Below are 15,109 nucleotides of genomic sequence, written 5' to 3' on the forward strand. Positions count from 1 at the left end.
GGCATGGGATTCTCTTAACAAATCGGCAAAAGGCAGGAGGCCCTAAAGGGGCGTTTGGATGATAATCCAAAACCAATTTTTGGAGGTAAAAAATAGTTTTGCTTCAGACACCATTTCAGGTGTATTTGGATGATACAAAAACTAAGTTTTTTTTAAAAAAAAAAAAAATCAAAACCCATTTTGGCAAAACCTGTTTTTTAAAATGAAGCGAATAACCTATCACTCCCCAGATGATTCACAAAAGAAAGTGTCTTGTTTTGGTCATATTACCCAAACGTGTAAACCAAATTTCCAAAACTTATTAGAGAACCAATTTTTCACAAATCCAATTGTTTTGAATGTGTCATCTAAACGCTACCTAAGAATTCAGAGATGATATTGACAGACTTACACGAGCAAAGCCAAGGGGAATGGCTGGGTGAAGTTGGGCACAACTAAGCAAGGATAGGTGTGGCCCAATCTCAGGGCCAGACTTGGAGAGACCAGAAAACAAGAAGATAGGCTGGGTAATGTTGAGGCATCCTATATTTTGAGCTACTTAAGGCCTAGAGTTCTCACTTGGTGGGCAAAGCTTCTTGGAGGAGATCCAAGTTTGTTGGTTATCGATCGTAGTTCTAGTAAAGGCTTACATAGTGATATGATCCAATTTTTGGTACTAGCTTTTGCTGAGGTAGGAGGCGTCCGGAGCCATATGGGATGGTAGTGGGGGTTGGTGCAACTAGGGATGTCAGTATATCCGATTTGAATCAGATATACGTTCGAACTGTTAAAAAAAAATCAGATATGAACAACAATTAAATATCAAATTAAGAAATGAGGTTAGATTCAAATTTAAGAAATGACGATCCAATCGGATTCAGATATACATAAAAATCCGTTTAGTTTTGAGTAAATATTATATATCCAATGCTTACATTTTGAAAGTTGGCAAGATGCAGATGTATAATTGGATTCAAATAGGATTTAGATTGTGAAATCAGATTTCAGATTCAGATATGACTTTTCTTTGTTTATATTTTAATCTAAATATATGAAATATGACTTTTCTTTGTTTATATTTTAATCTAAATATATGAATATCTGAAAAAACCAATTCGAATCAGATACATTGACGCTATTGGGTACAACCAAGCAAAGTGAGGTTAAGGCAATAAACTATGGACAACTGAGCGGGAGGTTAGGGTGGAGCAGACACCCGGGCAGCACTTGAGAAACAGGTCTACGCAGTTCGTGGGCCAACTAGGTGATGGTGTCTACAAATGAGGGTACACTCTTACCAAGAGAAAGGAGCTTTATATAGAGCCACAAAAGAAACTGTACAACCCTCCATAGGAGGTTGCACCTTTTTAAATAAAGCATCACACCCCTTGGTAAATTCCAAAAAGTATAGAACTCTTCAACTTTTTACCAAACAAAGTGTCACTTTAAGCACCTTTTTGTTTACATGTTCCTTCATTTTCTTGATTTGGATTTTGGATATCAAATCCTTAGTCAATTACAAATTAATATTTAACAAGATTGGAGGAGAAACTGCAGCCAAGAAAACTAGACCTTCACAAGTAAGCTCCAACATCTTGATGCAATTGGATATTGATCTGCACGTTTGAGGGTGAAACCATCATATGGGCCGATGATCTTGCCCTTCACCTTCCTGAGGTTCAAGACTGATTCCTAACAAGTTAATGTACAGTTCCTGAAGGTGGAAACATGACAGTTCTTGCCGGTGGAGAATCAAAATAAGGGTTAGTATTTTTCAGCATTCAGCCTCAATTTGGAATCACATCCCATCCATCATTTTTGAATGAGTAGGAGGAGAAGTTCATCTTACCACCCAGAAGAGACTGAAGCTCCCATCAAACTTCTTGTCTCTATTTGATATAGATTAGAGTATGCTCTCGTTGCCTTTGAATGCTGCCCCCACCATGCTTCAATTTACCCATCGATGGACCGCCTTTCACAGCACAAGTGAGTTGACACTGTGAGGATTCGAAACAGGAACTAGTCGGCTTCCAAACCCTACCCCAGCCGTTGTGCCAACCCCTTGAGGCATCTGTCCATCATTTTGGGTCGCAACTTTTGATGGGAGTAGAATTATTTGCTACCGCCTGGCTGAGGCTAACTTGAATTTAGCGCAAGCACATTTCTCTTGCCATAACATGGTAATGTCATTTATAGAATATCTTGCTTTTTCAAGGAAGAAAAAGGCATGCATTGAGTTCCCCATTTATGTGTCCACCAAATATGAACAAAAAGATGGAGAAAATGATTGATTGTTGTGTGAAAAGAAAAGAGTCGCTTTTGTCTAAATGTTCAAATCTGGGAGTTCTAGAAGTGAGAAAGAATATCATAATTAAGTTGAAATTTTTATGTATGATCTTCACTTGAATGCTTATTTTCATTTATGTGCACAAAAATGCAAAATCCTCATCGGAAGGAACAAAAGAGAAGAGGAGAAAGAACAAATTCATGGGGGCCCATAACAATGACTGGTTGTGAGAACTGAGCCTAATATCTTTCTTTTGGCTTTTGCTACGAAGGTTAGATGAGCTACTCTAAACATACACGTGTTTTTTTAGTAACAGGAAACAATCTAACTATCTAAGAGAGAAAATTCACCAAAAAATCAACTTTCTAGAACATTCACCAAAAAAAAAAAAAAAAAACAAAGTCAATTTCCTACTAAAGTATATCAAATCTCATCCTAAAAGTGGAAACAGTGGGTAATGCTAAACCTTGTTTTAAATAGATAATCGAAGTAATATTTAAATATTATAAAATCTTTTTAACCTTCTAGATAAAATCCTTAGAATAATTTCATAAGATACATATACGAAGTGAATAAATTTTTGAGTCAAGTGCGTGTTTGGATCAGTATTTGGGTGGTCCAGTTGACCAAGCCAAGTTTTCAAAGGGGCATGAAGAACCTGCACTTCCCCTCCCTCCTCCTTTTGAGTTCTGCTAATGAGTTACATGAACTTGAGCCAATTAAACTAGTAGGCTCACGTACAGTTAAAGGTGTTCGGGCCAACTTGTCTCGTAGGACTGGACCTAGGTTCAGTTTGGCCCATATAGAATTGGACATGACTGTTAGCTTGTTATCCAGCTCAAGTCAAGTAAAAGTATTACCGATCAACTCGAGCTCGCCTCTGCTCCTACACTGTCCTATCCATGGATACCGAGTGTCATGAAAACAATATTGCCTTCAAATATATGAAGTTAGACCCATTTGAAAATTTTAAAGTTTATTTAATTATAAATGTTTTATACGTGACAAGTTTCTTTAATATTAGATCCCATTTTTTCATCTAGCCGTTTTATTCATAAGTAAGTTGAACTATAACTTGTTTTACTAATATTAAGTTGAAGGATGACACGGTAGGAATGGCGGACCTCCGGCTCACGAGGACGATGGGATGACAAACTAGAATTAAAAAACAAGTAAAAATCACACAACGTAAAATAACATTGAGAGGACTCAGTTCCGACCAATTCCGTGGGACCAAACACCGAAATATATGACTTTATAGGAGGCCACGCGGAGAGCAATACAATAGTGCTCTGAAACAAGGGGACTTCGTGTCAAACATCATTGGAAGCGCCGCAGAGGAACGACGGAGAGAGAGAGAGAGAGAGAGATTCTACAGTTCTCGATCTCCTCATCTTTTGTTCGTTGGGAATTATTCTACCACGTATTTCCGATGGGATGCTCTGCATCTGTTCCTGGTAAGTTTTTCTGTTCTCTTCTTAAAGAATTCTCAACCAGACAATTATGGTTGTTTTGCGTCCTGTTTTTCTTCTTCGTTGTAGTTCATCGCAGCACAAATTTTCCTTTGATGTTTTTCTGGAACGTGGGAGAATTTAGGGTATTGAGTGGAGGTGAATTGGCGTCATTTTTATGATCCCCCTAACTTTCTAGGGCGGTGTTATCGTTTCAATGCATTTATGGTGTAATTTTTCTCTGTATCATGGATACTGTCTATCTTGGAATCTTATCGGGTCGACTTTTCGCTGAGTTTGTCAGTGTTTGGTGCCTTTTGTGGATCATCCTGTTATGCGGAATGTCACAAAACCAAGCTGTCCCTGCGCAAGGTTGAGGGCGAGCAAATCAATTTGATTCTTCACCTGCAAAACCAAAGAAATCCTCTTTTGCTACGCAAAATGGGCCAGACCCATTCCTTAAGACATCTCCCGATCCCCCCTGGGTCAATTTCCTTTCGCTTTCCCAGGAAAACACATACTCAAATGCAACACTTATTTGATTTTCTGGAGACGGGCATTGAATTCATGCTTCTCCTTAAATGCAACAACCAATTCTACGAGCGTGTAGTTCTTTCTTCTTCCGCGTACTCCTTTGCTTAAGCTAGAACTCCAATAAGTAGATCAGCAGTACACGTGATTGGCATGTTTTCCCTTTTCCCCCTTTTGTGGCCTCGACATTCTGTGCATCCTCATCTGGTGAAAGGATATTATAGAAATAGCGACTCTGCAGAGATTTTCTTATTGGATCGTCGAGTTTCTGGTTGGAGTTTGGATGATGCAAATGGACTTGTTTCAGTAGACGGTAGCTTGAATTCACTATGTCGATACCGTAGTAGAAAAATAAAAATAAAAATAAAAGAAGTGTTCACAGGAATGTATAGATAAAAAAAAACCAATTTCATTTCACGGGCCAATTTCTTCCCACAGCTTCAAAATTTGCATTGGACAGAATTTAAAATTTTGAAAGAAATTTTGTTTGTCAAAGGACTGGATTGTGATTTTTGGGAAGAAAAGAATTTCTAGGAGATACCTTTATCTGAGAGGAAGAAAGTGGCAATATAATTCACTCTCCATCATGTAGAAGTCAAAGTTCTAGAAGAAGTTTTATTTATCAAAAAACTCGATTGTGAGTTTTGGATGTAAGATTCCTTGAAGCCACCATTCGTATGATATGAAGAAAGCAGCAATGCAGTTGACTCTGCCCATGTGGTGTACCTCTACTTGTTACACTGGTAGTGCATTAATAGCAAGATGTTATATGATATGTTGAGGTCCGAGAGAAAACATAGCATATGGATAAACTTGGTAAATAAGTACAGCATGATCCTGGAGAAGCATGAATAGATGAACAGTTCCATCTGAACATATCTGCTATGGCATTAAACTTTATGCATATCTGTATTTTTGCATGTAAAGCACAATTTTCATGGTAAGAGTTAGTTCATGATTAGAAACTTGGGCAATGTCATAAGTTGCAGTGATGCTTCTAAATTGGCTTAAGTTGTGCCTACTTTTCTCTATACTACATTTTTTTGCTTTTTAACCACATTTTTCATGTTGAGAGTTAGTTTGGAATTAGAAACTGGGGCAATGTCATAAGTTGCAGTGATGCTTCTAAGTTGGCTTAGGTTGTTCCTACTTTTCCCTATACTATGAAGATGAGATTGGTTGCTTAAGGAAAGACCACGAACCTTGATGGTCCGGGATGTAGCCAAGCTGGCAGAGGCCATGGACCCCACTAAGACTTAGTAAAACAACACTTTACTAGTTAGTGTTTTAAAAAAATTTAGTTTGGCCCCTATAAAAATTTTGAAAAGTGTATTTAGCCCTGTAAAATATTTTCAAAAGTTTCTTGGAAAATTTTTTGCCCCTGAAGCAAAAAAATCTTGTCTCCGACCTTGTTAATAGTCGATAGTCTGACTTTGAGAAATCCCATAGCTTGATTGGTGTAGATTCCCCACCTCTGCAGAAGATATCACAAGAACACAATTTGTTATCTCATCAACTTGTTGAGAGACGATAAGACTTGATGTTATTTCTATATATCAAAGAATACAAATAAACTAATAAACATGGTACATTGATATAAAGTTTTTAATTAGTTCAAATGTAGACAATATTTATGGATCAATGAGATGTAAATTAGTAACAGGGCATAAAACCTAGATTTTTGGGTAGTGCAATTTATCTCCAGTCATTGTGTGGATTCTTCCATGATCAGATGATTCAGGCCCTAGTGTAAAATTTTATCAAGAAGAGAAATATGCTAGATGTGGAAATTCATGCCTGAAAAGATACAAAATTCACAATTTTCCAAATCATTTAGTCACTAATATTTCTCTTTACATAAAAGACACGTTATTGATGAAAATTGTACTAACTGCTAGTGTGGTCTGATGTATTATGTGGTGAAACTTGATGATTTGGTAAGGAGAGGAAAATATCTAGGGAATCTCAAATCATGACTCTAGAGTTTTCCTACCGTAGGTGCACAAGATTCTACTTCTTTCAAGCTCACTTACTGGGAGCACCAGTCAAGATCAACAAAAGAATTTTTCCACATCCATCTATAACTTTTTATCCTTTCAAAGAAGCATTACGTCATATTTAGTTACTTCTTCTGTAGGTATCAGACAGCCTTATTGAGCATTGGAAATATTTCCAACCCCGAACAATCTTCTAATTCTTCGACTGTCGTACTGAAATTTTACTCAGTTTTTCACCTTTTTGCATTCAAAACAACATTTCTATCACATTCTAGGAAATTCAGGACGATAATACCGAATGGGACAATATTCAGCAGTGATATTTTTTTTGCCTGATTATGCCAATCCTGCTGAAATGTAATGTTTTTCACTTTTATGGCATTGAATTGCTGACAGTTCTATAATTCATGTAATAATAGGTAAATCCATCGGAGGGCAGACATTAAATTCAGAGACTATTACAGTAGATTCAAGGAACTTACGAGTAAAGGTGGGACATTGTAGTTTTTTAATTGAAATGAAGACTTTTCCATGTTATGTTTCACTAACGCTTATGGTAACAAATATCAAGCTTCAGTTTTTATTTTATGTTATAACAAATTTTAAGTCTTTCAGCCTGTTAAATGTATTGTGCACAGGGTGATTGGGCTATCATGAAAACTCGAATTGCATTGGAGTTGGCACATTTTATATAATCCTTGATTGTTTCCTATTATTTAGCCCATCATAAGGTGGAAATGCACACAACCATTCCTTGTGGCGTGTTTCTGGACCTTGTATTTCCCAAGCATGTTTTGTCCTTTATTTGAAGTTGGAAATATCATTAAAATAGAAGTGATAAATAGAAATGAAAAAAAAAATGTCACCAGGTCAATCATTATAGACTGAAATAGAGCATCATTCAATGGATTTATCAAAGAGATATCCAGTCCCTTCTAATAGTGACATGTGTATGATCGGACATTATACAATAATACTGTGATCACCTATTTTTTGTAGTATACATGCATGTTCCAATCTGCATGTTTCAATTGTTCTTTTTCAGCAATAATTTTTTGTTCTTCTGTTAGAGTGACTCTTAACTAACTCATTTTTACATATAGCTGGTTCTTTTAGGGGACTCTGGAGTTGGTAAAAGCTGCATTGTTCTGCGCTTTGTTCGTGGTCAGTTTGACCCAACCTCCAAGGTAAGAAATTTTGTCCAAGACTACTGAGCCTTTTCATTTACATGCATAAAATTACCTAAGTATATATATATATATATATATATATATATATATATATATATATATATTCTAAGTTTTGTGTTAAGAATCCCAAAAGCAAGTGAAAGAAGGAAAATAAAAGTATTATGAAATGTAAATTTTAATATGTTTTATTTTTCTTGTGTTTTCTTAGCCTTTTAGTAACTATTTTGAATTTTACCAATGTTCTTGAATAAAATTATAGAAAACTTATAATTTCATACTGCTGTTGTATCATTTCTTGTACATGTTTATTTTTCATGAGATTTTCTCAAGAAAAAGCAAACTTTAAGTTCAGTAGCCGACAAAAGCTTGAGAAGTACATTTCGTATTATAACATATAAATAAATAAATAAATATACATATACATAATATATCAGAAATACCAACTTTCTTTAAAAAAAAAAACAAAAAATGTGAAATTGTGTTGTTTTTTAAATAATACAAAAATATGATGTTTACAAAGTTTTAATATTATTTGAATTTTTTTTAGTGTTTCCTTTTAATGATCTCAAGTTTCTTTTGTATTACTTTTTTGTTTTTTTTTCCTTTTTGAATTTCTGAGATTTTTGCAAAGGATAAGAACCTGAGAACGATATGTACAACAACAATATGCATAGATATATACAAAAATGGTCATACTGCCTTATTTTCATGGTTCCAAACTCAAAAGGCACAATCTACTTTTAATTCTTATTTTACATCATTATTTTACTATTTTCATATGTTAAAGTTGACTGTGGCATTGCCCTTTTGAGCCATTTGTGGAGAACCCCATATTTGTAACATCCCTATTAAAAGATTGAGATATTTGCTTAGCAAGGTATACCTGGGTTTTATACTATCTTGTACTTTAGTGTCATGTGCCTTTAAAGTGCAAACAAGAGTTAGTTATAGAGCAGGTTGGATCCACCAAAAGAGGTGCTCAGGTTAGTTTTGAGTTGGGTTGTTACAATACTGACAAATTACAAGATATAATTTTGTTTGATGCCTAAATTGACACAAACAAGTATATGGGAAGGTATCAATGGTGCACTGCCACCATTACCATATGTATGCAATGCATATGGTGTAAACATGTTGCAAAACCTAAGCTCCCTCTGTGTGTGTGCGTTACATTCATCCTCTGAAAGGTTTGCAAAAGAGAGCAATGTATTAACTACTTCTTCCTCCTAGTAGAAATCTAAGATATAGAGATAAAGTATCACTTGGATATTAGTGCAGTGTGCATGGGTGCGAGATGTGTCTGTTGGCCTTCCCCCTTCTGTTTGAGGTTTGGCTTGAGAAAGTGATGTGCTCAATCCTTTCACTCCTTAAATATAGATCAAAGATAAATGTACAGCTTTGTTTTTGGTGCAATATAGCATGAACATGGCATGGATTTGTTGGTGCCTTCTTGATTATATTTTACTCAAATTGCAGGTCACCGTGGGTGCATCATTCCTGTCACAGACAATTGCTCTTCAAGACTCCACAACAGTAAAATTTGAGATATGGGACACTGCTGGTCAGGAGAGGTATAATAATAAGTTTATCTGGTATTCTGTTCACCTCGTCCATGTATTTTTTGACTTAGAAAGAAAGTTTAATGGTTCCTTTACAATGATAAGTTGTTTTTTCATCATTTTTGTTCTTTTGGGCTAAATATCTGGTTAGATAGGTTTTGAACTTATGTATAAATTTTTTGTACGCATACTCCATGATTTTGAAGTACTATGTCCAATTTGTACTCAACAGATGCATTTTCTCAAATATTATTCCTTTATCAGGTACGCAGCATTAGCCCCCTTATATTACCGTGGAGCAGCTGTTGCGATTATTGTCTATGATATTACAAGTGTTGATACTTTCCACAAAGCACAGTACTGGGTAAAGGTATATATGGGAAAATCCTAATCATTCAACTTCTGTGCTCCTTAAAGTTAAATCTAGGAAATGGGTTAGTATCTGTCAATTGTTTGAGCCTCATCCTGGGGTGTAAGCTTTTATTCTTTTCATAAACCTTAAGTATGATTCCATGACCAGCCTGATATTGTGGAAGTCTACTGCATTTCTAGCTGAAGGTTTTGTAGGTAACAAAATCATTGACTTTCCCATGTTTCTATGCTTCTATGAATGAGGCAGAAATGATGTCCATTAAGTAAATTCCAAGATGACAACTGCAGAAATACTGAGTACTAATTTCACGTCGTACATCCATACATGTGAAGCTCAAAAGTAGATTTATGCAGCACTATGATATTTGGTTTTATGAGCATCTAATCTTGATTGATAAACTTCATTGAAGTGGCACCTCTTGATCTTTTCCAACAAAAAGTTTCATCTGACTGATTTATGTTGTAGAAAATTTGCCATGTCTTTTTCCTGAAATTGAAGGACCTCCGTTTCTACAGGAACTACAGAAACATGGCAGTCCTGAAATCGTTATGGCATTGGTGGGGAACAAAGCTGACCTTCATGAGAATCGAGCTGTTACTGTCGAAGTAGGTATTTCTGTCGATAAAGTTTTCAGTGTTGGTGGATTTGTTTCTCTGTGTGTGCACTTCATTTTCATTTTCTAAATCATTAGAAATTAATCGTGTCTGCTTATTGAAGGATGCGGTAGAGTATGCAGAAAAAAATGGAATGTTCTTCATTGAAACTTCTGCAAAGACTGCTGATAATATTAATCAACTTTTTGAGGTATAATCTTCAGCTGCTTCCCTAGTTGATGTGAGTAGATATGTTAAAATTATTGTATTGGAAAAGCTCTATTTTTGTCATGACATAAATCTTAATCAATAGGTTGACAACTTGACATCCTGTCTTCTTCTCTGTCATTGATAAATGGTTATGAAAATTCCACAGTTTTTTGTTACCAAATCCAAGTTCTGTTCCACAGTTCTTTCTCAAGAAAGCAATACACTTGAGAATACAACTGAACCTCTAGTGGCCAAAGCCATCTTATGTATGACCATGCTTGTTATTGTACTCTTCTATAAAGTTTCATGCCGTCACTTATATGCCTGTTGCTACTTGTTCTTCTTTGTTGCTTTTGGTGAAGAATATAAAGTTCTTGGAGTTGAATGGCGAAAATTTGGATATTTATGATCTGTTTGGCAAACTGAACAGTATGTAACTGTCCATTGAATATGGCTCCAAAATTAAACTGTTCAATTTGTCAAATGGACCTTAAGGAGCCATTAGAACAAACAATTGCAGAGGATGAAAGAAGGGCCATTAGGAGTTAACTCTAGAACTTGGACTGAAACGCTTGAGCTGTAACTCATGACTTGTGCTACATTGTTTTCAGCAGTTTCATGCATAAATGATGGGCAATGTTTTTTTTTTTTTTTTTTTGTATCTGTCAATCATGATTGCATTGGCTGCAAATGCAGGAGAATTTCTTTTCGAGTCCTGTAAGTATGTCATCCGAATTGTTGTATGTTGTTTGTTTGGGGAAGCTATCCTAATTCTACAATTTTTTAGTTGAAAATATAGATTTTTCTCTTTGTATTCTCAAGTTCAATAGTATAAATAGATGAATCTGTCTACAGGCATGGAATTCAGTTTCTATTTATAAGCAATGCCGCTCATGTTCTACTACTCTTCAGGATCTAATTATGTCGTGATAGGCAATTCAAATAATTATTTGATAAAATCCTAGTCATTGGCGTTTGATAAAAGCATTTGCTGCTGCACTTAAAACTGTGATGTGTGTCTTTGATAACCTTCTATTGTCACTCATTTCAGGAAATTGCAAAGCGCTTGCCCCGTGCATGATCAGCATTTGTCATTTAAAGGCAGTCGCATGGTACTTGAGTGATATTTTTTTTGCTCATACATGCACTTGCCTTGTCACAGTTCGGCAAATTGGTGCAGAATGTCTGCTGTTTCTATGATGTTCTTAGGCCTATTTGTGTAACCCCATCTCCATACATGATTGGAGGACGAGGTAAAACTAATATGCTTGCTGTACATTGAGGAAGGTTCCTTGTATAGGTTAGGTGTTGTAAGGATCGTGCAAATTTTATGGAAAAGGTTGGGCTTACCATGAATTCTTTCCATGACAAAAATGGTGGCAGTTAATCAAATTTGTCTGGCATCATTCCTTGACCAATATCTCAGGGATATTTCTTCATTTTCAGTTTGTTTGAAACGGGTTTAGCTGGAGATACAAATCAAATGAGAAATGTATCCATGACTTACGTGCCAAGGTAGTTTCTTCCAATGAATTTCATTGTATGATATCTGCTTGATGTTGCAGTCTATGCAGATTTTGAACGCATAATCTGTTGGAGGAGTTTGAATTATTTTAGATCGACCAAGTTTTTATAGATTTTGGGGAATTCTGACATCTTCGATGGGGGTTTCGTGCTCTGAGTGATTACTAAGTCAAATTGTGAGCGGAGACGAGCTGACCTTTTTTGTTTTTCTTTCTGTTGCATGGGCAGATATTTTCGGGTTAGAACTTTTTCGTATTCTGTGCTAGACTAGCTGACGACACAGATCATGGTCCGAACAATATAAAAATTTCTAATATTGTAAATTCCAAAAATAGAAAAAGTATTTCCAAAACCTTTCTTTTGGTATGACGTTTTTTGTCTTTGCTTTTCAATTGAGACTTGCATATCGCACAAAGGGAAGAAATTTTTTTGGTTAGTAGGCTACCGTAACGCCGTTTATGATCAGAATGTTGTAACCGTTCACCAGTTCACTTTCTTTTTCTTCCGGCGGTTTGTTTATGGTTGGGGCTGTTGGTTGAAGATTGATGAAATCATAAAATCGGCTAGAATTGTCTTCAGCTAGATGTAAGATCTCGGAAAGTTCATTTTGTTGGTAAATGGTCTCGTAGTGAGCACTGAGCAGTGGCCTGCAATTAGGAATGTACCATGAGCAAGCCACACTCGAACTTCCCATAAATAGATAGCGACCATTGTTTGACTTGTAGAACATAGCAGCATATGGTTTTGTAAACGGTCTGTACCTCATTCCAACAAAAAGTACGGCTCCCGTCGCATTAGGTTCTTGTCGTTTGTAAATAGTTTATAAATTATTTGCTTGTCGCCCATGGCCTTTCTATTCATTCAAAGTTGTGAAGTTATCTAAGTGTAATGATAGTTTGCGAAAGCGCCTGCTTTTAATTTGCACGAAAAGTTTCTATTAGCTTTTTGACATCGAAAGAAGCCCCGCTGCAATAATTTACTGCCATACCCATCCATCAGTCCAAACGTCTTAACTTGAAGGCCCCATCAACCTGAAAATTCTTTACAAAGGCAAGCATAGAGAAGCTATAGTGGTTATAATGAGGTTTGATCAATGGACCATGATCAGACCACCTACTGTCCAGGCCCTCCTAGCTTGTTCTAACTTCAAAATTTTCTTTTGAGAGTTTATGATTTCAGAAATTTCCACCTTTCCAAAGCTGCACAAGGTAGCAAACGTATCTTAATATGGCATGCGATTGGCTCTTCAGGTGTTATGTGGCTCTCCATTACAACCAGAATATTCATCAATGGAGAACATTATGCATTCTGTAATTCGATTTAAGATCACGTATGTCTGGATCGATGAAAAGGAGGATATGGTATTTTCCCGTACGAGCTTCGGTGCTTGCCCTGCAGCGGGTCCTCTGGTGGGCAAAGAGCGCTCTCCAGCCTTCCAGAGAGCACGTAAGTCATTTTTGAATACACGTTTGTTCACAAATCCCTTGGTTGGGCCCCAAGATGAGTCCATATGGGAGAAAAAGATTGATAGCTAAACAGTTTGTCCTCATTTTTATTCAATGACTTTGGAAAGCATGATTCTATACATGGAACCCCCTCTATCAATTACATGTTGCTCCCAGTCTGACCGTATGCCAAAAGGGTTCTCCTTAAGCCAACCATCAGAGTCAACATCAACTCCAATCTCATCACAGTGCACTGCTAGTCTGCCCTTGCTATAAAGTATAAACTGATCCTTCATCTTCGATGCAACTTGCTCAATATCAGATTGCAAAAATACCTGCATCAAGTCAAATAAACCAACAGTTTCACGTCAATTAATGTGCAGAATATGACGCAGAGACATAGGAAAAAGGATAAAATATCAGAAAAGGGCCATGGTGGTAATGTCAAAGATGGTAGATTGTGATGTTCATGGTTGCGACTATGTGATTACTGATCATGTTGGTATGATGGTGATAATGACAGTGATAACTGTGACAGATATTAACAAGGCACAATAGAATAATGATAATACCGATGATGGCAATTGTAAGATAAAAAAGGAAGTCATGGCAATGATGAAATGCAAGCAGCGAGCTTGGCTTTTCTGAAGACTAGTGACTGCAGAAACTTTCACAAAAATATTGGCGACTTCTATAAAAGTCAAGCATTGCTCTCAGAAACTATATCCACGAAAATCCATTAGATATAACAACCACAAGATGTGCAAAAGAAATATGCAGTCTAATAGAATTGCCAACATGATAGTCATCTGTACTGCCATAAGATCATTAGATAAAGTAGTAACATCTCTCTTTTGAGGAGTCAGAATAAGTAACTATGACGAACAAATATACAAAATTCTTAAATGTACATAAACATTAATATATTAATATTCAGGTAAAAGAAAAAGTGCATCGTGCATCACAAAGAACAAGACCTTTGCACCTAATGGAAGTAAATCTGCAACTGCTTCCACCAGTGGACGTTGTAAGACCTTCCATCTATGGGGAATGCTGTGATGTTCAGGGTTTGGACACTAGAAGAAGAGAAGATACTGTCATTCATTATTTAAGTAATAACGTAATAAACTGAATTAAATGCAGCTATCATAGGCAAATAATCAAATAAACACAAAAACTTGCTACATGCACTGAGATAATGCTGATTTTAATGAAAATTGATGGATAGCCTACATTATAATGAAGAAGTACAGTGAATTGGCTGGCTGATTGACCCAGAGAGAGAGAGTGTGTTAATGTTACTAATGGTCTTGAAGCACAAGAAGTGGACCGAGACAAAACCAAACATCAAAGCAGTACAATAACAGAGACCAAATTGCTCAGGCTGGGAGCAAGTCAAATAAGCGTAATACATATAAGTGAGTTACTCGAAATCTGGTCTGTGACAGGTACCAAATTAGGTAGGACGTTCTGTTAGATGGCAGGATTATGCATGCCCCACTGAGACATCCACTTGAGATATGGACAGTGGGAAACTGAGAGCAGACATTCAAATACAGCATGATGTCTTTGGCATTTTGACGCAAGCCAATGATATCAGCAAAATATCAGGATATTTCAAAATATCATAACAAAAATAAGCATCACAAGAACATTATGGTACTATTCCAAGATGTTACCTAATATTATCCTGAGATATTCCCAACACCTTCAGAGTAGTTTACTTTTGAGCATACAATCTACTTTATGTGTTTCAGGAAAACCTTTTTTTACATGGTTCTTTATTTTTGTTTGCAAGAAAACGTAAGGAAACCTACCATCACATGGTTCCTATCATCTTCTTTATATTTTTTCAAGTTCTAAAATATCTGAAGCTTTCCTGATTTTTCTTGACAAAAATCATACCTTCAAAGAAGCTACTGAGAACTTTTCCAAGGAATTGCTAAGAATATTGGTGGCTGTAGATACAA

At 36.2% G+C, this 15,109-nt stretch overlaps 2 protein-coding genes across 7 annotated transcripts in view; one reads left to right on the forward strand and one right to left on the reverse strand.

Moving 5' to 3' along the window:
- Window positions 1–3,537: 3,537 nt before the first annotated feature.
- On the forward strand, window positions 3,538–11,703 carry LOC116266383 (ras-related protein RABF1). Its single transcript, XM_031647574.2, has 8 exons — window positions 3,538–3,723; window positions 6,665–6,735; window positions 7,349–7,432; window positions 8,912–9,006; window positions 9,259–9,364; window positions 9,883–9,972; window positions 10,085–10,171; window positions 11,222–11,703. Exons 1-8 carry the CDS (start codon window positions 3,699–3,701, stop codon window positions 11,249–11,251), a joined length of 588 nt encoding a protein of 195 aa, XP_031503434.1. The 5' UTR covers window positions 3,538–3,698; the 3' UTR covers window positions 11,252–11,703.
- A 1,515-nt stretch (window positions 11,704–13,218) lies between these two features.
- The window catches only part of LOC116265740 (uncharacterized), a 49,346-nt gene continuing 47,455 nt past the window's right edge, over window positions 13,219–15,109 (reverse strand). For 3 of the 6 annotated variants that reach the window (XM_031646585.2, XM_050080775.1, XM_031646584.2), the window contains exons 12-13: window positions 14,117–14,215; window positions 13,219–13,474 (exon numbers count right to left, since the gene is read on the reverse strand). In XM_031646585.2, coding sequence (XP_031502445.1) covers window positions 13,247–13,474; window positions 14,117–14,215 — 327 coding nt within the window. In that variant the 3' untranslated portion in view covers window positions 13,219–13,246. The remainder of the gene's footprint in view (window positions 13,475–14,116; window positions 14,216–15,109) is intronic. The other 3 variants (XM_031646587.2, XR_004175178.2, XR_004175179.2) reach the window with 3 other exon arrangements.

This window comes from Nymphaea colorata, chromosome 12, assembly GCF_008831285.2.
Source record: "Nymphaea colorata isolate Beijing-Zhang1983 chromosome 12, ASM883128v2, whole genome shotgun sequence".
NCBI lineage: Eukaryota > Viridiplantae > Streptophyta > Magnoliopsida > Nymphaeales > Nymphaeaceae > Nymphaea > Nymphaea colorata.

What these genes read in the sequence shown, in the direction of transcription:
- LOC116266383 (XM_031647574.2), top strand. Translation starts at nt 3,699, where the DNA reads ATGGGATGCTCTGCATCTGTTCCTG. An exon ending in GACACTGCTGGTCAGGAGAG is followed by an intron (nt 9,007 to 9,258) that starts GTATAATAATAA and finishes TTCCTTTATCAG; the next exon opens with GTACGCAGCATTAGCCCCCT. An exon ending in ATATTAATCAACTTTTTGAG is followed by an intron (nt 10,172 to 11,221) that starts GTATAATCTTCA and finishes CACTCATTTCAG; the next exon opens with GAAATTGCAAAGCGCTTGCC.